Below are 22,858 nucleotides of genomic sequence, written 5' to 3'. Positions count from 1 at the left end.
CGTTTGAGCATAAAGGTTTTCAAATTGAATTTCAAAGTCCATTTTATTAACCTTTTCCTTAGAGCCGCGAAACTCATTGCCTAATGGTAGCGTTTCTAACTCAGTCTTATTGAACTTAACATTCTAAAAATTGTGTACATACTGATCTGCATTAGATGAAAATTTCATTTCTGGGATTTATTTGTCTAGATTTTTATTAAATTTCTTTGCTCGGTTCGTTAAATTCTCAATTATTTTTAAACGAACACTAAATCCACTGATTAATTTTTCCACAAAATATTTTAATTTTACTAAAGTATGAAAATAACCAAAAATTGGAGTTATGTGCTGCCATGGTTCGTTTAGGCGATTGGACAAATGCTCAACGTCTGTTAGAACGCCTACCTGGTTACTGGGCAACTACATATGAACCTTTAACACGAGACATATGCAATTTGTTGCATTGTTTAATTGAACCTTTGTACAATAAGTAAGTACTTAACGTATTCATCCATATATTTTTCATATTAAAAGCCACAAAGTTATCACAAGTAAATATTTCTATAAGTTATTAAGGGTTAGATATATGAGTACCATCGTTAAGCGTTTCTAATATTTACGCATTCATTCGGTTAAAAAAATTTTGAACCTGTCCCAGCTTAATCTGGGCGAAATAAATTGTTATTCACGTATACCAATCTAGGTTCCAAATCCTGATGCCCACATATGTACCTAGTCACCAAGCTTTCAATTTACTCAACAATCCAGTCTTTCTAACCACTGTGTTAGCTCACCACATTGCTTGAAATTATTAATAGGGTTCCGATGGTAGCCTAGCGTCTAATCCACGAAACTGCTCCACTCTTTACATCATACCACCTGCAATAAAATGGAGTATTTAAAGCACTTAGGTCAAATTACTAAGTTTGTGGTTCAAATCCTATAACTATGTCTTTCCTCAGACAGCCTGGTAGTCTCACCGACCTCTTCTCAGCTTGACTCAAATTCGATCACATGGAACTGTATGTAGCAAATAAATTATCTATTTGAATGGAATTGAGTTGACTGATTGTTTTGTCGCAAAATATTGTTGATTACATTTTGTATAACACCGTATTATTCCTCAGGTTCTTGTGTCGTAGTGTATTTTTGACCAAGCTGCTCAAGACAAAATTGGTATTGTAGCTTAATGCTTGTAGATATCAAGTTACGTAGCTTTCAGTGACTCAGTTTAATTTATTCGTGTCTCATATGTTACTTCTCCAGTGTATCTCTTGTGTTCAGTTTCCCATTGTAGTTCATTTTAATTCTGTTGATATCAACTATTGCTGTGCTAATTTAAGACATAAAGGCTTGAAAAAGCACACATTTGTGTCTTAAACAATGAGTTAGTTAACTGAGTCTTCCGAGAATTAATGGTATATTGCATATTCAGACTCTGTGGTTTCCATACGTTTTGTGAAATTGAAATGTTATTTATTGCTCAGTATTAGTCTTTTTCTTATGCAGTTTGAATCATAAAAATTTTCCTAATTGTTTTAGAGCTTGCCCTTTACCTGCCTGTTTACAACGTAATCGTTTTCGACCGAGAATCGAGTCATTCAAAGCATTAAATGCATCTATTAATTTACATGGTATTGATGAGAAATCGTCTGTTGATTGTGAAATACATGAAGACAGTCGGACCATTACAAATAATAATAACAATAATAATGATTGTATTCTATTATCACCTGTTCATGATTTTGTTGGCCTTGCCAAGTATGTAATACCAATAGCAATTTATTTAGGCCCGCATATGTCATATGATTTAATATTAATAGTGAAGTTTTGTCGTCTTGGTCAAATATATCTTTCTGAACAGCAAGTGAGTAGCTCACCCGTAATAATATTCGGATTTCTTTAAGCTTATCATTTTATTTTATCCATTTTATATATTTTGGAATACTTGTAAATGATAATCCAGGTGGTGAACAATGAATGATTACCCATTTGACGAAAGAAATGTTTAGTAAAAAATTAAGAATAAAATTTTATAGCAGTTGAGCATTTTCATGCACTCGATTTTGAATCAAACTTTGTTTTTGTGTAAAGTGCTAGTGATAACAACCAATTACCAAAACCGAATTAGATAAAGTATGGGATTTGAAACATGATAACTTATGAAGTTACTTTGTATGTGTATCTATTTTCATCGATCGGTTATGTCAACTGACGAACTACTGGAATTTAAGACCTCGGGAACCATGTGTCCATTATTTTATGGTATAGCGACGACAATAATAACAATTTTTAGTGAAGGAGCAATCAGATTCAATGAAAGAAATTAAGAGAAAGGACAAGGAAAATCATAAACAGCATCAAGAAAAACCGAGTAGAGCATATTAATATAATAACCATTTTTGTCTGTCTCATGCATCGATTCATAAATTTATATACGTCTTGTAGTTTTTTGTTGCTAAGTCATTATATTAGTAATAATGGTAGTATTACTATCTATCACATCGCCCTACAAAAACGATGTTTTCTTTTTTATGTCTGTTACAGAATTCTAGTAAACATAACTTTGAATTACACATTTTAACATAAATTCTTGATGTGTTAAATGGTTATAGGTGGTACGAAATAATAGATCTAGGTTTCATGCTACTTGTGACGTCAGGAAAATCTACTTTCAATCTTGTGTTAATTGATGCTCCTTATGGAATTCAAGTATCAACCATTGCAAAGCGGACAAACAGGTAAACATCATCAACAAAGACTGTGTTAGCATTACGATATAAAAATAAAATGAATTGCTCTAGAGATCGAAATGATACAGTACCAAAAATACGAAAGATCGAATACTAGAAATATGCTTCAAAACGAGAGAATGGAAAGGTATCTATGAAGGAATTTTGAAATTGAAAGGAAAATAAGATGTAACTGCATTAGCACCATTATGAATATTTGTGAGTCATGTCACCCAAAATCTCCAATTTCTGATTGCGGTTATCATGTGGGCCCCAACAAGTTAGCCTGCATCTCCGCACATGTCTCAGACCCACAATCATTTACTTCATGGTCTAGTGCGATGTCTTGGTTTGGCCATCCCTACCCTTCTTCCAACCTTCTCCTACACCAACAGACATTGGGTTTTTGTAGGCAATGGTCTATGGTTTCGTGCTGGCCATTCCAAATTACTTTACGTCTCAATTTAGTGCACATGATGTCAAGTCACTTAGGATATTCGTCACACTAAAACTTGGTCCATAAAATCTTATCGACACTAAAGGACTAGACAACTATGACACTAGTCATCACACTCAGTGACTAATAAGATGTTAATATGAAGTCATTTTTTCTCGGTAACTTTCTTTTAGTCAAATTGGTCATTTTAGGATTCTGTTCATCTTTTTTTTATTGTGTAGCAAAACCTTCGGTCTGACAAGATTGGAATTGTTTATCAAGGATTTTTTAATTTATTAGATGAAGTGCTTCTTCCGTCGTTGAGTTTGGTTGATGCTAATTGTTGTTTGGCTGAAGAGATTTGGCAGATGTTACGATTTTTGCCTTATGAACATCGGTAAGTTTTGGTTGGTGCTATGAAAGTACTTGTCTTTGGTGTTAGGTTAACTATTTGAAAATAAGCTTTATGCAAAAACTAAGATCACATAGTCATGTTTTGATAATGCAATAGGAAGACGAAGATTATAACTATGTGATATATTAGCGCAATACATTTCGAGCAAGCTGATCACACATATACTTGTTAAGAACATTTATATATAAAAACAAAAGGTCAACTTGACTGGAAATGGAGTAAGAGGAGACAATGATAATAATAAGAGTAATAATAATGTGAACACAGTTTGATACCTAATAACTCTGGATAATAAGTCAATATTACCAGGGTAGGTTTAATGTAAGAACAAGCTGATTTTGAATACACAAAGGGGGTTTGAATTTTCGTATGGCTAAGGCTTCAATAAACCTTAGTATATTCCCTTTTACACTTTTATACAACACCACAAAAGCCAAGTTTAGATCAATCTTATGGCCTGTTTCGATTATATGTTTGGCAATAGAGAATGATGGATGTTTATCCTCTGCTCTTATTGGGTCACTTGATTGTATTTGTTTCTGCAACCATTTTGGTACCTGTTCAGACACCCTAATGTTGAGATCACGATTCCTGCTCCCTATGTATGTGTGGCCAGATACACATTTAAATTGGTAAACACATTGGGATGTGACACAATCGTTTTCATGTCTTTTAGGTTTTGGATGAAGCATGCACCTTGTTCTTTCCATGATAATAACCTTTGCTGCTGGTACTATTGACTTATTGTCCGGAGTGATTAGGTATCAAACTGTGTTCACATTATTATTATTATTACTCTTATTATTATTTATCAAAGGGAATAATCGCTTTACATGTCTTATGTGTATGCTAGTAATAGTTGATGGATTACTTAACGTTAAAAAATCCGTGTTGAGATTTTATAAAACCTTTTTGTACAGTTGCTTCATTACATGCCGTTTGTTTCTCGACTATTCAGATTTATCAACGTTCGTCTATAGCATACAGGTTAGAAGAGAATTTTGTTTCAGGTGTAATAGCGTCATGGTTTGAGTAGAGTCACTGGACGTTTTGTTACTTAGATCAACTGTTGCGTAGACGAGGTGTTGGTCTCCCAATCAAAAGGAATTGCACTACTCAACAATCTTCCACCGTGTACTTTACAACGGCTGTGAGACGTTGTCTGTAAAAGTAGAGAACATTCGTAGTTTACTAGTATTAAATCGTAGTTGTCTTCGAAAAATTGTTTGAGTATGGCGGGACCACTGAATGAGTAATGCTGATGCTTGAGGTAGGGTAGTAGGCAAATATGGCTTACTGGTTGATGAATTTTTCAAATCTTCATGTACATAGTTGGTTGATTATGAATACAGTGGTCTTGAGTGCTGTTAGAGGTATGAGGGCGGTTTTCACTTCCCGGTTGCCCACACCGTGGAAGGGTTCTTCTGGAGGTACCTGAAAAGGAATTTGGATTAAAGGTGGTCTTAGTGACCTGAGAGCGTGACCGCAGTGCCCAAGGGACAACTGCTTGAGGTCGGTCACACACGACCTTGTTATGGGTAATTTTTGTGTTAGCTCCGTACTTATTGAGACCTTACCGCCGGAGACGGATATCCGTGGGATAAGGCGAGGTGTGCATTTTTAGGGTCGACCTTTTCTAACCCCACCCCTCCTTGTGGGAAGGCAGCATCGCTGTCATGCTGGTTGTCTGAAGGAAACACCTTACTGCTGTCACACCTCTGTACAGTCAGCAGTACGACTTCGCCTTCGGACCTTGGGTTTGCTGCTTTTAATCTTATCGCTCTCCAACCGACCTGTCTGACATGGTAGGACCTTGAGGAACGGTTGTTCCAGCCAGTATAGCTCGGTTGCTTCATCACGATAGGCAAGCCCGACCACCACGTCAAGGTAGCAACAACGGTCGGGGATGGTTGGAAGAAAGTTAGGGGCGGCCAAACCAAAACGTGGCATCAGTGCCTGGAGTCACTAACTTCTAGTCTGAGCCATGTTGGTAGATGCAGACTACTTGGTTGGGGTCCGCGTGACTTTCGTAACCAATGGTTGGAGACTCTTGGTGACATGGCTCAGAACCGATCACAATGGCGTCGGTGCATACACTCCCTGTCTTCCCTTAAACTAAGAGATTAAAATCACTTCATTCTTTCTGTCTAGGAACTAATTCTTTCTTCCTATACTATATCCTTATTTCAACCTTTGACCTAACCACTTCTATGAATCCGCTGTTCATCTTGCTGTGCTAATGAGGTATGGCAACCTGGACCGATGCACATATGTGCCTGGTCCTACGTTGTAGCTGACTGACTGACTGACATAGTTGGTTGGAACGTGTTTTAAGTGGACCTAACTGTTGCTTTCCTTGACATGTTTTGTTGTGCGGTATATGGTTTTTTGGGAGAAATCTGATAGAGAACAAACGGATACATGGCATCCATCCACGAAGTCATTAACTGCTTATCTGTGTCGCGTTGCTAGGTTCGGATTATGTAGTAATGCTTTGATGCTATCTTACTCGTCAATAAGCTTTATGTAGTATTGTGTACCATTTCATTAACTCGAGTTTAAGTATATATTTGCCTTTGGGTAATATTTTCATTCAACTTTGAGCTTATGGTTGCCTCTTGTAAATGAACGTCACCAAAGATGGTTCATTGGTTATTACTTAATAACTTTGTCTCAGCTGTGGATTAATCGGTTGATAGGAATTTATTTTTGAAATAGTATGCAAAATGTTTTGATCAGGTGGATTTTTCTAATAATGCTACATCCTCTGAGTCGAGTAGTCTTATATTCAATCTTTCATGATTGTTCCAATGAACATTATTTTGTTGTCAGGTCAGTCTCTTACCGTGAGAATAAATGTTCTTATCTTCAAATGTTGACTGGTTCGGTTTATATTAATCTATCTGTCGTTTGCAAATCGATCCAAATCCTTCGGGAACATTCTCTGTGTTAGATGTAGAGCTCTCACTAGCTGATGTATACTTCCTGTTGATTATTCAATCAAATCATATAGTTAGGTAATCACAATTGCATCAAAAACTTTGGTTATGTCAGATGTGTATTTAAATTTTACGTTGCTTTCCTCATTAATCATATCCGTATTTTAGAAATTATTTTCATCCTATTTATTCTAATTTTATTATCCTTACAAAAAAGATATCGGTTATATGGACAATGGAAACATTTCAACGTTCAAACTGAACCTAGCCTAATACGTCGGCGGGCTCAAGTAATGTGCTATGCTAAGGCGATTATGAAGTAAATATAACATATAGTCTTGTTTTTCCCTTGGTGTTGTTATTGATTTTTTGCTAGTCTTATTGGGTCCGTGTACTTCACCACCACTTTCCTGGTGAAATAGTAATTGCATATGAAACTAAATGTAGCTGTGGTTGTTGGTCTATTCACGCCTTTTTTGGTAAATATATCAAATGAGATTTTTAAAACTTCAGATTTATTTTAGGGCTTCCCAGTCGATTATATTGTAACTTACTACATAATAATCTTTCTATGAGTTGCGACTCAGTAATTGAACGATCTGACTTCCAGTCACTGGCTTAATTGTTTGAACTGCGATCCTTCTTCTACTTCGGTCTGAGCGATCTAATGGTATTGTAGTGAACAAGAACACAAGTAGGGGCAATTGAAAATGTTTGAACACAAAAATACAGAACATCTTACTAAAATCATAGAGCCTCAAGGTAAATACTTAATTTCCAAAATATCAATCAGTTGTTTCAAACTTGACTGTTCCTTTTGCCAATATCAGTCCATCGTCTCAGATTTCAGTGTTCCTGCATTTTCATACTAATTACCTTCTGTTCCCGTTCTTTCCTTCTCGATCTTCTATTGAAATACATCCTATTCCTGACCATCGTTATGCACTACTTATGAGAATATAACTGGCTTACATCACAGTATCACCAGCTCTCAAGCATATAGTTTGTCGGAGTTGCGTTATCTTCAAATTATATATATATATATATATATATATATATATATATATATAATAACTGTGGTGGTATATTTTGTGTCAGTAACTGACTTTTACTGCTTAAATAAATGATCATATTTGTTGGTTGAGATATTTGCATGGATTTTTTCACTCCATGCCTTGTTTTTGTCGCGGAATTTGACATCATTCGCTGATAGATAGCTTTGACCAGGTGTTTTTTTCCACTATGGAATCTTAAGGCCTCACAACATGTGCCTAGTTTTCATATCACATAGCAGGTCTCCAGTCGATTCGTGATGTAGTATGGCATCACGGTCCGCCATAGGATCGTGAGCTTCTACTGCTCTGAATATCCACACTAGAATGGAATTACTGTCCTACTTCTTGATTTTCAGAACCACCCCACTGATGTCAGTTCATGGCAAAACCATATATATATTTCGTTTTTTGGTTTATTTAGACGATTGAGCAAGGAAAACGTTAAACCAATGGGTAGACATCTTGGAAAATTGTCACACAGTAATCCAGGTTTATTATTTGATCACGTAAGTCCTTCGATTGTTTTCATAGGTTTCTGTTTTATTCGTATTGTATATGCTTTGGCTTTTCCATACATATTGTATGCAAAGAGTAAACTTTGTCTCAAAGATTAAATTAGAGTCACAAGTTTCACAGACTACTATCTAGTACTCTTGAGCTTTTCAAAACGATCAACGGACCAATAAAATACTCTTTAATGCAACTGAATAATTGTCAAAATTAAGTAGTCACAGTATTTGCAACCGTAAGGGAATCGGAATTAATTAGTTTTGTTAATATCGCTAATCTGTGGATGATCTTGCAAGTCTCATCCAGGAGGTATTGACATGACGTTTTTTAAGATTTTCTATTCCCTTTGTTTATATTCAGGACTCTGTTTGACCAATCTTTCTGTTAGCGCATGCGAACACTGGATTCAACATTACTTAAATGGTTGATTCATTATGAATATGTATTAAAACATTTTAAATCACTTTATCATAAATAGGTATTATTTTTATTCAAGTAACATTATTCTTTTTAATTTTACCAAAACTTAGCTTTTTTTTAAACTGGCTGGCAGACTAAGCACTGGCGTCATTAACTTGCAATAATATTATAACTATTGGTCATAGCTAGTATCAAGTGTAATAGACCCATTTTAGTTCGATTTAATTAGATAATCATAATCTATGCTTGATGATAGTCGATATGATTGAAATAGGTCCCAATTCTCTAGATATATTGATCCTTCATTTCTTCTAAATTTATAATTTCTACATTATCTCATACGCTTCTTTTTGCTTGATTTCTGAACTGTAGATAAATTAATTTGCATCTATCAGGATAATGATATTTATGATTTTAGTTGCATAGTTATCTTACAGATAGTAAATGTCTCACAGTCCCCAAATGCCTTGTTACGGCCGAGAGTGAGGAGAGTCCGCTCACCCCCTCGAAATGCTTTCACATGACCACGCGTATACAACCACTCCCAGGGAAGTCCTACTCACTGCCTTATCGCGGCGAGGAGTGTTGTTTACGAAATTGAGAGGACGAAAAGCGAATATTCAGAGCTTTAACCGAGTTGATGGACATGGAGAGTCCTCCTAAGGGAGTTGGAAAACCCTGATTCCAAACCAATGGTGCACATGAGCCCCAGTATCCTGAGGGAACAAATGGCGTATGAACCAATAGTTGGTCACTGGCTACCATGGGACTGCATCTTCCGACGTTGCTCCACTGCCTTGTGAATCCGACCTTTAGGCCGAATGCTCCGGTTGTGGCTCCCTAAGAAAGCCACCTGCTTCGGTTTGGACACCCGAGCAGTGTCGCAGCCCTCACACAAATCAAATGAGATTTGTGTGGCGCATATGTATTTGGTGCATCCTTGTACCAATATCTAGGTGTTAAAATAAATAAATAAATGTCTCACAATTTTTAGGTTAACTAGTTATTTATTGTCTGTTGAGACCTTATACTTAATAGATTGTCGAGTAGGTGCTATAAACGGTGATCTAACTTATTTACGAAGTGAAGGACTGCTTCATACTTGCTTCACCAGTTAGTGAAACTAACCGGCTGCCCGAACCGAAGTAGATGAAGCAACGTTTGGAACTGGGGACCTGTTGGTTGATAGGTGTATCACTATACCAGCTCACTATTATTATATATGTTTCTATGTCGTTACGTACTCTCATTGTAAATAAAAAACCAGATTATATTTTGGAAACAATTACAGAATCCATGCTAATTCACTTTGGTAGAGAAATAAATGTTACATTTAAAGGATAGAGTTCTGAGATTAAATCATTTGAAATAATGTTTCTCTGAGAGATCGTTTGTTACCATTGTAGTGAAGAAGAACACGGGTGAGGACAGCCAAATTGTATTTGGGACAAATTACAGAATTACTTGGTAAAATAGAAAAACCATATAGTAAATCGTTAAAATATCATTCTATCATATCAAACCGGGCTGTTGCTGTTGCAAACATCAATCCATTGTCTCGCATTTCATTGATCATGCAATTTCTTACAAATTCCATTGTTTTCTCGCTCTTCTTTTCTTGATCTTCTCCATCTTCTGCTGCCAGACATTACGTTCTTTTGACTCACGTTATATACTACTTATATCAATATAAGTAGCACGCACCACACCACGATTAAAATAATGTAAGACAGGTATTGGGATTTAGTTATTCTTAGTAGGGGGACTAAGAGGTCCTATCGAAGTATGAATAGCATATTGATGGGGCTATTCTAGTGCTATTACAAAGTGAATATAATCATCTACAGCTACAGAATTCTAAATGAAAACACAGCACAGTACTACATCTATAGTTACTGTGGTAGATCCATCGTAATATAAGTGATAGGTTATTTTATAAACAAATTTGTACCAGATGACGATAATCATTTATGTTGCATATAAACGATGGTAACGATTTCGTTTCGCAAATATATATTGTATAAAGTTATCCCAGAGTCTTGGAAAGTTTTTTAATGTTAAAAATGAGACACTTTCACTTTGGATAAAGAGTTATGAATGCCACTACTAGGTATTTCTGCATATTGGATTGCAGCACTGGACATAAAAGATAGTTTATGTAGTATTTTTCAAAAACAAACTAGGTTTAGTTTCAGTTCCTGCTTCTATAGGGGGGTCAAGTTTAAACCCAATGCATCTAAATTTATAGTCTAAACCTTGATTACATTACCGGTTATAGCTATGCCGAATTTGAGAAAATGATCACCAAAGTAAATCTATTCATATCTGGATGTGCTGATCTCTAAGGTTCATTTTGAGGTACACACTGATACCATTTTATACCGCTTATATAAGGACCAAATGGCATAACAAACTACCTTGTATTACAACACATAACCGTAGGTGCATGACAAAGTTTATTTTAACTATTTTTTGTCGGTGACTGAGAAATTAATTAGGCCAAATGTTCAACCATACAAAATGTAAAGTATTTTCAGACCGATGTGATAGAATTTTTGCCACGCCATGTCGCCAATCAACTGAAGTTAGACATGTAAATCATCGAAATCTTTCAGACTTATTTGAAAGCAACAAGTTTGCCTGGAGACGTGAAAGTTCTGGAGTTGAGTTCGACAAGGTTGTGCATCGGAGCTATAATAATTGGATAATTCTTTTGAAAGTATGTAGAACTATGCCCGAAAAACAATCATCTTCCACTGTGATTGACTATAGACTATGAATTTGACCAGTATTTTAGCAGTGGCATCCACTGCTAACCACCATCTGTCTTTGCTTATAAAGCTTGTGACTTATCGAGGCAACCCGTAAAGGATGTATATATATCGGCACGAAACTGACAAATTACAGTCCTAAAGAACAAGGGGACGATACAAGCATACAATACCAAGTGAATGTATAAATGTGTGTTTTATTATTTCTGTAAGTTATCCTACCATTTCAATTTTATTATCCTTCTCTCTCTCACTCTTTCCAATTTCGTTATACTCACAGGTCTTGCATACAGTTCAACTGTTTACAAATCTTATAAATCCTGTTGTTGAAGCATTGAAATATGTTAGCAGTTTAGGCTATGATATGCTAACTTGTAAGTTGATAAATCCTATTATTCTCCCATTATTATTATTATTATTATTATTATTATTATTATTAGCAGTAGTAGTAGTAGTAGTAGTAGTAGTAGTAGTAGTAGTAGTAGTAGTAGTAGTAGTAGTAGTAGTAGTAGTAGTAGTAGTAGCAGCAGCAGCAGCAGCAGCAGCAGCAGCAGCAGCAGCAGCAGCAGCAGCAGCAGCAGCAGCAGCAGCAGCAGCAGCAGCAGCAGCAGCAGCAGCAGCAGCAGCAGCAGCAGCAGCAGCAGCAGCAGCAGCAGCAGCAGTAGCAGAGCAGCAGCAGCAGCAGCAGCAGCAGCAGCAGCAGCAGCAGCAGCAGCAGCAGCAGCAGCAGCAGCAGCAGCAGCAGCAGCAGCAGCAGCAGCAGCAGCAGCAGCAGCAGCAGCAGCAGCAGCAGTAGCAGCAGCAGCAGCAGCAGCAGCAGCAGCAGCAGCAGCAGCAGCAGCAGCAGCAGCAGCAGCAGCAGCAGCAGCAGCAGCAGCAGCAGCAGCAGCAGCAGCAGCAGCAGCAGCAGCAGCAGCAGCAGCAGCAGCAGCAGCAGCAGCAGCAGCAGCAGCAGCAGCAGCAGCAGCAGCAGCAGCAGCAGCAGCAGCAGCAGCAGCAGCAGCAGCAGTAGCAGCAGCAGCAGCAGCAGCAGCAGCAGCAGCAGCAGCAGCAGCAGCAGCAGCAGCAGCAGCAGCAGCAGCAGCAGCAGCAGCAGCAGCAGCAGCAGCAGCAGCAGCAGCAGCAGCAGCAGCAGCAGCAGCAGCAGCAGCAGCAGCAGCAGCAGCAGCAGCAGCAGCAGCAGCAGCAGCAGCAGCAGCAGCAGCAGCAGCAGCAGCAGCAGCAGCAGCAGCAGCAGCAGCAGCAGCAGCAGCAGCAGCAGCAGCAGCAGCAGCAGCAGCAGCAGCAGCAGCAGCAGCAGCAGCAGCAGCAGCAGCAGCAGCAGCAGCAGCAGCAGCAGCAGCAGCAGCAGCAGCAGCAGCAGCAGCAGTAGCAGCAGCAGCAGCAGCAGCAGCAGCAGCAGCAGCAGCAGCAGCAGCAGCAGCAGCAGCAGCAGCAGCAGCAGCAGCAGCAGCAGCAGCAGCAGCAGCAGCAGCAGCAGCAGCAGCAGCAGCAGCAGCAGCAGCAGCAGCAGCAGCAGCAGCAGCAGCAGCAGCAGCAGCAGCAGCAGCAGCAGCAGCAGCAGCAGCAGCAGCAGCAGCAGCAGCAGCAGCAGCAGCAGCAGCAGCAGCAGCAGCAGCAGCAGCAGCAGCAGCAGCAGCAGCAGCAGCAGCAGCAGCAGCAGCAGCAGCAGCAGCAGCAGCAGCAGCAGCAGCAGCAGCAGCAGCAGCAGCAGCAGCAGCAGCAGCAGCAGCAGCAGCAGCAGCAGCAGCAGCAGCAGCAGCAGCAGCAGCAGCAGCAGCAGCAGCAGCAGCAGCAGCAGCAGCAGCAGCAGCAGCAGCAGCAGCAGCAGCAGCAGCAGCAGCAGCAGCAGCAGCAGCAGCAGCAGCAGCAGCAGCAGCAGCAGCAGCAGCAGCAGCAGCAGCAGCAGCAGCAGCAGCAGCAGCAGCAGCAGCAGCAGCAGCAGCAGCAGCAGCAGCAGCAGCAGCAGCAGCAGCAGCAGCAGCAGCAGCAGCAGCAGCAGCAGCAGCAGCAGCAGCAGCAGCAGCAGCAGCAGCAGCAGCAGCAGCAGCAGCAGCAGCAGCAGCAGCAGCAGCAGCAGCAGCAGCAGCAGCAGCAGCAGCAGCAGCAGCAGCAGCAGCAGCAGCAGCAGCAGCAGCAGCAGCAGCAGCAGCAGCAGCAGCAGCAGCAGCAGCAGCAGCAGCAGCAGCAGCAGCAGCAGCAGCAGCAGCAGCAGCAGCAGCAGCAGCAGCAGCAGCAGCAGCAGCAGCAGCAGCAGCAGCAGCAGCAGCAGCAGCAGCAGCAGCAGCAGCAGCAGCAGCAGCAGCAGCAGCAGCAGCAGCAGCAGCAGCAGCAGCAGCAGCAGCAGCAGCAGCAGCAGCAGCAGCAGCAGCAGCAGCAGCAGCAGCAGCAGCAGCAGCAGCAGCAGCAGCAGCAGCAGCAGCAGCAGCAGCAGCAGCAGCAGCAGCAGCAGCAGCAGCAGCAGCAGCAGCAGCAGCAGCAGCAGCAGCAGCAGCAGCAGCAGCAGCAGCAGCAGCAGCAGCAGCAGCAGCAGCAGCAGCAGCAGCAGCAGCAGCAGCAGCAGCAGCAGCAGCAGCAGCAGCAGCAGCAGCAGCAGCAGCAGCAGCAGCAGCAGCAGCAGCAGCAGCAGCAGCAGCAGCAGCAGCAGCAGCAGCAGCAGCAGCAGCAGCAGCAGCAGCAGCAGCAGCAGCAGCAGCAGCAGCAGCAGCAGCAGCAGCAGCAGCAGCAGCAGCAGCAGCAGCAGCAGCAGCAGCAGCAGCAGCAGCAGCAGCAGCAGCAGCAGCAGCAGCAGCAGCAGCAGCAGCAGCAGCAGCAGCAGCAGCAGCAGCAGCAGCAGCAGCAGCAGCAGCAGCAGCAGCAGCAGCAGCAGCAGCAGCAGCAGCAGCAGCAGCAGCAGCAGCAGCAGCAGCAGCAGCAGCAGCAGCAGCAGCAGCAGCAGCAGCAGCAGCAGCAGCAGCAGCAGCAGCAGCAGCAGCAGCAGCAGCAGCAGCAGCAGCAGCAGCAGCAGCAGCAGCAGCAGCAGCAGCAGCAGCAGCAGCAGCAGCAGCAGCAGCAGCAGCAGCAGCAGCAGCAGCAGCAGCAGCAGCAGCAGCAGCAGCAGCAGCAGCAGCAGCAGCAGCAGCAGCAGCAGCAGCAGCAGCAGCAGCAGCAGCAGCAGCAGCAGCAGCAGCAGCAGCAGCAGCAGCAGCAGCAGCAGCAGCAGCAGCAGCAGCAGCAGCAGCAGCAGCAGCAGCAGCAGCAGCAGCAGCAGCAGCAGCAGCAGCAGCAGCAGCAGCAGCAGCAGCAGCAGCAGCAGCAGCAGCAGCAGCAGCAGCAGCAGCAGCAGCAGCAGCAGCAGCAGCAGCAGCAGCAGCAGCAGCAGCAGCAGCAGCAGCAGCAGCAGCAGCAGCAGCAGCAGCAGCAGCAGCAGCAGCAGCAGCAGCAGCAGCAGCAGCAGCAGCAGCAGCAGCAGCAGCAGCAGCAGCAGCAGCAGCAGCAGCAGCAGCAGCAGCAGCAGCAGCAGCAGCAGCAGCAGCAGCAGCAGCAGCAGCAGCAGCAGCAGCAGCAGCAGCAGCAGCAGCAGCAGCAGCAGCAGCAGCAGCAGCAGCAGCAGCAGCAGCAGCAGCAGCAGCAGCAGCAGCAGCAGCAGCAGCAGCAGCAGCAGCAGCAGCAGCAGCAGCAGCAGCAGCAGCAGCAGCAGCAGCAGCAGCAGCAGCAGCAGCAGCAGCAGCAGCAGCAGCAGCAGCAGCAGCAGCAGCAGCAGCAGCAGCAGCAGCAGCAGCAGCAGCAGCAGCAGCAGCAGCAGCAGCAGCAGCAGCAGCAGCAGCAGCAGCAGCAGCAGCAGCAGCAGCAGCAGCAGCAGCAGCAGCAGCAGCAGCAGCAGCAGCAGCAGCAGCAGCAGCAGCAGCAGCAGCAGCAGCAGCAGCAGCAGCAGCAGCAGCAGCAGCAGCAGCAGCAGCAGCAGCAGCAGCAGCAGCAGCAGCAGCAGCAGCAGCAGCAGCAGCAGCAGCAGCAGCAGCAGCAGCAGCAGCAGCAGCAGCAGCAGCAGCAGCAGCAGCAGCAGCAGCAGCAGCAGCAGCAGCAGCAGCAGCAGCAGCAGCAGCAGCAGCAGCAGCAGCAGCAGCAGCAGCAGCAGCAGCAGCAGCAGCAGCAGCAGCAGCAGCAGCAGCAGCAGCAGCAGCAGCAGCAGCAGCAGCAGCAGCAGCAGCAGCAGCAGCAGCAGCAGCAGCAGCAGCAGCAGCAGCAGCAGCAGCAGCAGCAGCAGCAGCAGCAGCAGCAGCAGCAGCAGCAGCAGCAGCAGCAGCAGCAGCAGCAGCAGCAGCAGCAGTAGTAGTAGTAGTAGTAGTAGTAGTAGTAGTAGTAGTAGTAGTAGTAGTAGTAGTAGTAGTAGTAGTAGTAGTAGTAGTAGTAGTAGTAGTAGTAGTAGTAGTAGTAAAATTATCACTATTATTATTATTATTATCAATCAATGAAGAATATTATTTTAAATAACTTCTCATCAGATTCAACAATTATAAATCGAAATTAATAATCCATGAAATTGACTAGGTTTAAGGCAAAGTGCATCATTTAGAACTGTAACATGTAAATCAAGGATTGTTGTTTTGTCATATAAAATAAAATCAAATCGTCAGTGTTGAGGCTGACTAATATGAAGTCGTTAACTTGAATAAGTTTTTTTAAAAATATAACTTAAACTCATCAATTGTATGCCTATCATGCGTGTGTCTGTGTGGATTTGTAGTTAAATTCGTTGATTCTAACACATTAAAGTCCTCTAATCGCTTCGAGCATGTTTGGAAAGCATTTCTGCCACTCTAAATGCCAAAAATTGGTTCAGGATTAGTATGTGTCAACGCTTATAATGATTATAGGGAGTTAAGTAGTTAAGAGTACTGAACACTTCACTTACCTTGGGAATCTCATTCGTGATAAGTTTTTAACAGACGGGATATCGTCATGGTCTGACTAGGGTCACTAGACGTTTGATTACTTAGATCAACTGTTGCGTATACGAGATGTTTTTCTGCCAAATTGGTCACTTTAAATTTACTTGTAGAACAAATTGTCACAATGTATTTCTGCTCATTTTAATGGAGGTGAACAAATGTAAGCACTTATTTGACTCACCTAACGTCGATACCTTACGGAGTGGCATTGCAAAGAATATCAATGTTTTTTTAAATGCCTAACTATCTCCTATAGCAGTATTGAAAATGCACTCGGGATATTATGACCCATTCTATCAGTTATTGAAGGTGTTATGCAAGAAAATGGACTAACAGTGATGCAGATGACACAATTTATAACAGCTATTCTTATTTCATTTCGGGAAAATAAGTTCCTATGCATAAAGAAAAAATTACTATAGACACGCTTACTACTGTATGTGACCAACTGGTTGAAATGCAGTTCAATTCCTTTTATATTACGAAATTTAGACAGTCCATCTCAATGAAACGTTCGAATTTTTTAATGTCAGACGCGTTTTTGCGAAACATTCATTTCAAATGTTTTGTACATTTCAATGTGTGACTATTTGTGGATTGCTTTTTACTTTCGGGCTGTTTTTTGTTATGTTCACAGTTTGTATTATTGAAGCACTTGCCACAGATCAATCGAAACTGGAAGATTTACAATTAAGTCAAGGTTTACAAGGTACACTGATTGTTTACTGTATCCCCATCAATATATGTACATGTTAATACTTTTGTTATTATTTCTAGTTTATAGCTTGTCTTCAAATGACAGTAACAGCGAATATGTACCATTAATTTTACAGGAATCCTTTTACAGTCAATCAACTGCTTTATTTCTTATGCAACGGTTTTTGCATGAGAAGAATAATTCTTTAAAGTCATTTCTCACAGTTGTAGAGAAGTTCGAGATGTTTTAATATCTTGATCCAACATTAGTTATAAATGGTCACATCAAGAAATATGTGATCGCTCCTCCAGTTTCATATCTATGGTAATATCGTCAATAAATCTCACACATAATTATTTAGAAAACATTTTAGTATTGATTGTTTTACCCATTCTCCCCTCCTTATTCTTATTTACATAATTAATCAGCATTGTCGTTGTTTACTGGATTGTTGTGCAGAAAGTATCAATTCGATTTGGCTGGTTTGTTACAATATGTACTGAATCAATTAAAAGTTGGTAAAAGGTAAGTCATTAGTATATGCGTCGGTGTGTTTAATTTTCTGGCTGAACTTCGGATGATCATGTATGACAATGACTGATTATTTTCAGACTAACCAGTTGTAGTCGTTCATTTTTGTTTTCTTCCTTGGTAAATTAAAACAACTGTCCATCAAGCAATGATAAGCAACGCACTTGGATTTTGAAAATTATTATTTCATTGATGTGTTAATGTGATTGAACCAAATATTCACTAACAAAAAGTCATGTGTGTCATAGCGACGGAAATTTCTATCCAGTACAGTGTCTAAGTCACCAACACGCTAAACTATTAACAACTGTTTCCTTAATTTGAGGTCTTCTCCAGGTTTTAAATTTGGGATATTTACACAATTTGACTAGGCGTACAAGGAGGGTCGTGAATATATCCTATCCGAAGTCCTGAACTTAATCTAAATAACTGTCTTAGTACTCTTCAGTTTTTATTGGTTCTTCAGCTGCTCTTAGTTGATTATACTTTAGATGATGGCTACCAATACGGTCTACAACATTGTTATAATCTCTTTTCTTCTTACCGGTTAATGACCCAGCTATTCCTATTGCTTAGTATTCTCGGACACCGATTCACTCGACAAGTCCCCAAATCAGAACACGGTTGAACAGTAAAAAGATTATATTCCAAATAGCAAATCAGAAGCACAGTAGGGGAAAACGTCGGTATATTTATAGTTTTTACATAAGATTCCAGAGTATTCTCCGACAATCGACTAGTGCTGATTGGATAAGAATCAGCCAATCAGCGTGCACCAAAACAATCATGCATTGAGCATGCTTTAATCTAGTCTATGTCCCGCTAACAAACATACATTCCATACTACTTGTCAGCTTAATCTACTTTCATCTCAATGTTGATGTTCACATTTATTCTCAATCCTAATCCCTTTTACTACCACTATTATCAAGTTATTTTCTTAACAATTCCAATTGATAACGGAGACTTATGAAATGTTTTCGACCTTATCACCTAATATTTTAAATCCTGGATATCAAGGATTTTTGTATTCAATTCAAAATCTCTGATTACAGTAGATAACTTTCAGAATAAAATATGTACTGCTGCATTAAATTCCACTTTGCTGTGCAAAAATTTAAGATATCCATCCGTCTATCTATTTATCACAACAGAGGTTAATTCTCTTTTATTATGATTATCAAAACTTTGCTATCAACTTATGTGGATGCCACTGTTATCTCCTCTACTACTTCTTCAATGTGCAGTGAGACATATTTACGAACAGCCGTAGTGGTTTAATTTATATTTTACAGTGATTATCTCCAGGATAATTTGCCTCCCTTTTTTCATGAAACCGCTTTAGAACACTATATAGTTAATACAAATAATTATTCAGCCAAATCAATTCCTAAGCAGGAAGATGTCTTACAATATTTTCACATTTCGATAACAAATGGATTTTAGGTTTAGACATGTTATATCCCAACGAGAAGTATGAATGGTAACTGTTGGGATCTATTTCTGGACTAATTCTATACATATATTTTTATTGTGTGATTAAGTAACTGAACTATGCATATTCATATTCATCTTATTATAAGCTTTATTTTAACCTATAGACTATTATTATACGATTTACCATTCTTAAGTTATCCCCAGTTTATTAATTAGTCTACCACAATCACAGCAACTTTGGGCTAGATCTTGTACAAATGTTATTTCCCATTTTATGGTGTGATTTGGTCTGTTTGGCTTGTATATAAATGTAGTATATTTGAAATAAGTGATTCGTATCGCAGAGGCTTAGATTGGTGTTCTGGACTCAATAGACAGGGCTAGGCAGGAAAAAGAACCTATGAGGACTCCAGACTGCTCGTACGGTTCTATGCATTGTTGGTTCGGTCGATAAGTCACTGTTCTCTAATTGGCGGTATCACCTCGTTAAATATTAGTAGGGTGCAAGGTCACAAGTTATAACAGGACAAAAGACTACAAACTCTGAGCTACTGTTGTATGTATTTTGAGAGAAATTGTCGTATTCTGCAAAATTTTATGCAGTTATCTTTCGTGCACATTTTAATAAATAGTGGCTACAGTTAACGTTTGTAAGTAATATGTTACAGATAAATGATAGTTACTTATCTATGTACACTTTAAGTATAAAATTACTTTGTTTTTTGTTTATTCCTCTCACCATTTCAAATAAAACATAATTATAGTTATGATTTGGCAATATTACGTGAAATTCTCCATCGTATGTCTGGTATCGATATCTCGGAAGAAATGACGGAAGAACAATTAGAATCCATGTCAGGTGGTGAATTACTATTGCAAGAAGGTGGTTATTATGCACAGATACGTAACACACGTCGTAATGCTGGACGTCTTAAAGATGCCTTGGTTGAACATAATTTGATCATGCCATTTATTTTTTTAATGGCTCAACAGCGTGATGCTATCATATTTCTAGATGATCCAGAACGTCACTGTAAATTAGCTGGGCGTTTATATGATCAGGTTAGTTGAATTTCATAAAGTTCCACACCTTTTCGTACTCTACAGAAAGGTCAATGCTCCTCTATTAAAAGCAATACCGAACCAATCGATTCCAATATAGCTCTTCTCAAAATTACCATCGTCTTCAAGTTCAGCTATGTTATTCTACTGAGCACACTCTAAAGTTACTAACCTTCAAGGTTGAAAAACTTAAGATGATTGCCTTTTTCTACATAGTATGGAGTGCGGTAATGTTTTGTAGCAATTCTGAATAAAGCTAGTCAGCTGATGGTCCCAGACACCTGATCTCTGCTCTAATCACTGAGTGCCAGAATTATGGTCTACTAATGTTGTTACGAAACCTTTCTGTACTACTCTTGAATATTCAATTTCTATGGTTGCTGTAATATAATTAACCATTTTTTAAAATTATTATCTCTCTTGTTTTCATTATTTCTGCTTTAGTGTCAAGGTACTCTTGTACAATTCATAACATTTCTTAGTCTTCAATTAACTCGTGATGAAATGCAAACTCAGTGTTTAAATATTGACAGAATGATGGGTGAATTTCATGTTCCAGCTGATACTGCCTTTTGTTTTCATCGTAATCTGTTTGAACAAAAAGTTGCTGTAGGTTTTTTTATTTCAATTGTATTCGTTGTTGTTGTCGTCCCAATTTTCTCGTTGTACAAAAGTTTAATTGATTAGGTTTTGAGTTCTAGAAATCAATTTTCTGGTTAATATTATCATAGCGTTCGATATTACTTTTGTTATATATATCACTCCCAGGGTACACGTTTTTGTATTAGACTTTGCAGCACACAGTTTGTGGATGAACTAATGATACTGTTCGACTGCCGAAATCGTAGTAAATAAATTATATTTTTAATCCACAGCTTCCTGGTTGATAAATAAGTCATGTTTCCACCAAGACACTGTTAATTTTCATTACTTGCTGGCGATTATGTTAAAAAGTTATTACATGAATATACAGTCTGGTCTTTTTCAGTAAATTCGCATTTTGCAAACCACTCTCATATGTCACATGCACTACATGCAGTGTAATTTTGTAGCATTCTGACGAATTTGAAATTATTCTTTACAATTCTTTTTTCAACTGATGGACTTGTGTATGAAGCGCAGCAAATGTCTTGAGTTTCAAAATTCGCTTCTATCATTTATACACAAATTTGTTGATTTTATGGTCTAAATTTTCTTCGAATTGACAATATTCCTTGCTAATTAATCTGAAGCAAACCATATCGCCAATCGGTGTACTGATGTCAGAATGGTATATAATAAGTGATTTGTTTTTTACAACTACCGAAATATTTCACTTTCTTGTCTTTAAAACAGAACGAACCAGATTTTAGAATGTTATTCATATGCGATTAATGAAATATTCCTCTGGAATTCATCCTCAGGCGAAAAATTGGTAGATGTTCTATATATCGATAATGATTGTTGCAAAGTACTTATTTATCAGTCTGTTCTACTTTAAAAAAACGAACATTATTATTATTTACTGATTCTAGGATCTTTAAAATAACCAGGATGAACCTCTTTACATGTAGAAATATATGATAAATGGCTATAGATGAGGAAGTCTTGGATATAATGCATTACAATAGCATCTGGTGTATTATATATATATATATATATATATATATATATATATATATATATATATAGCTGATTACAACGCTAATGCAACGCACCTACGAAGTTTGCATTCCTAACTTCAGTGAATCTTTGTTAGATAACTTACTAGTTTGAATATTATCTTTAATTGATAAAATGATATATCCAGTCATTTAACTGAATAGGTAAAATGCATTTGCCATAAATTATTTACAGCGTTTATTTGAAAGCAAAGAACAAGCAGAAACAATGAAATCTGGTGAAAAATCAAAGTCATTCAGCAAGGTCAGTGATCAGTTTTTTGTTCAATACGTTAAGTTAGAGTAGCTTCTTTTTTCTCCTTTCCTCTCCTTCTTTCTCCTGGATGGAGTATTGTTAATTTTGTTACTTGCACATAGTTTAACCGAAGATCGTATAATCCAAATTTGCCTGTTGTTAGTCATTGGATGAACAAATTTCTATCAAAATTTATGAAGCATTTTATGATTAGATTTAGCAAGTATAATCTTTCTGTGCTTTATGATAATTAACACCTATTATTTGTCTTGAACTAGCCCAGCTTATATTTGGTAGTTAGTTTTTTTGAGATAGTTTATTACTGGTCATTGAAGCGTTGTACAATTTCCAACCATTTATTTCAAAATCCTTGAATCATAAAAGTAATAATTTTATTGTTTGAAGCTTTTAAAGTCTTTGTAGCTTATTCTTAATCATGTATAGCAGCATATTCGTACGATATTATAATTCTAAGTCCTGTTTCAAGACCTTGAATAAATCTTATAAAGGCACCCTAAGACGAACAAGTTGAGTCACTTGCTGAATGATGGATGCATCAAAAGCTCCCGAAATGAATATCGAGTAGTACTCAATCATACTCATACTCGACCTTATCAAACATCAGGCAATGTTAATTAATTTTTATCAGGATAATAAATAATTAAAGACTCATGCACAAGCGTTTCAGGCACACTCTGTTTTGTATAAGGACTAATGATTTTACTCAGCAATCCAGCTCGAGTGAGGTGGAGTAATATATCAAACCTGCAACTTTATGGTTGGAAGGTTATCGCTTCAATATACTGGCACACTACTGATAAAATAAAAGTTTTATGAGGTTAGCTTATATACAGAAAACGAGGGTAACGGATATGATTACACTTTTAATGTTGCGAATACGGAAGCTTCCATAAAAAGGTAAATTTGATAATAAAACTGATCACTCTCTAATCAGTTTTGAAAATACAGTTGCTCTGTAAATTTCTCTTAGAATTTCCATAATATTTCCAGTTATGTTTTGGTGACTCGGATTTTTAAAGATTTTTTCGA

General features: G+C 39.7%; 1 protein-coding gene across 2 annotated transcripts in view; it reads left to right on the top strand.

The window, feature by feature from the left end:
* THOC2_1 (THO complex subunit 2) overlaps positions 1-22,858 on the top strand; it is a 61,703-nt gene that overhangs the window by 11,017 nt on the left and 27,828 nt on the right. The window contains exons 8-18 of one of the 2 annotated variants that reach the window (XM_051216442.1): positions 297-469; positions 1,522-1,846; positions 3,390-3,544; positions 6,719-6,820; positions 7,978-8,062; positions 11,538-11,631; positions 16,823-16,894; positions 17,311-17,407; positions 19,615-19,912; positions 20,357-20,521; positions 21,749-21,817. In XM_051216442.1, coding sequence (XP_051067032.1) covers positions 297-469; positions 1,522-1,846; positions 3,390-3,544; positions 6,719-6,820; positions 7,978-8,062; positions 11,538-11,631; positions 16,823-16,894; positions 17,311-17,407; positions 19,615-19,912; positions 20,357-20,521; positions 21,749-21,817 — 1,635 coding nt within the window. Of the gene's footprint in view, positions 1-296; positions 470-1,521; positions 1,847-3,389; positions 3,545-5,649; positions 6,821-7,977; positions 8,063-11,537; positions 11,632-16,822; positions 16,895-17,310; positions 17,408-19,614; positions 21,494-21,748; positions 21,818-22,858 lie in introns of those variants that run through there. The other variant, XM_051216443.1, reaches the window with a different exon arrangement.

Source organism: Schistosoma haematobium, chromosome 4 (assembly GCF_000699445.3).
Source record: "Schistosoma haematobium chromosome 4, whole genome shotgun sequence".
Lineage (NCBI taxonomy): Eukaryota > Metazoa > Platyhelminthes > Trematoda > Strigeidida > Schistosomatidae > Schistosoma > Schistosoma haematobium.
This window is presented reverse-complemented; position numbering and strand designations above follow the sequence as displayed.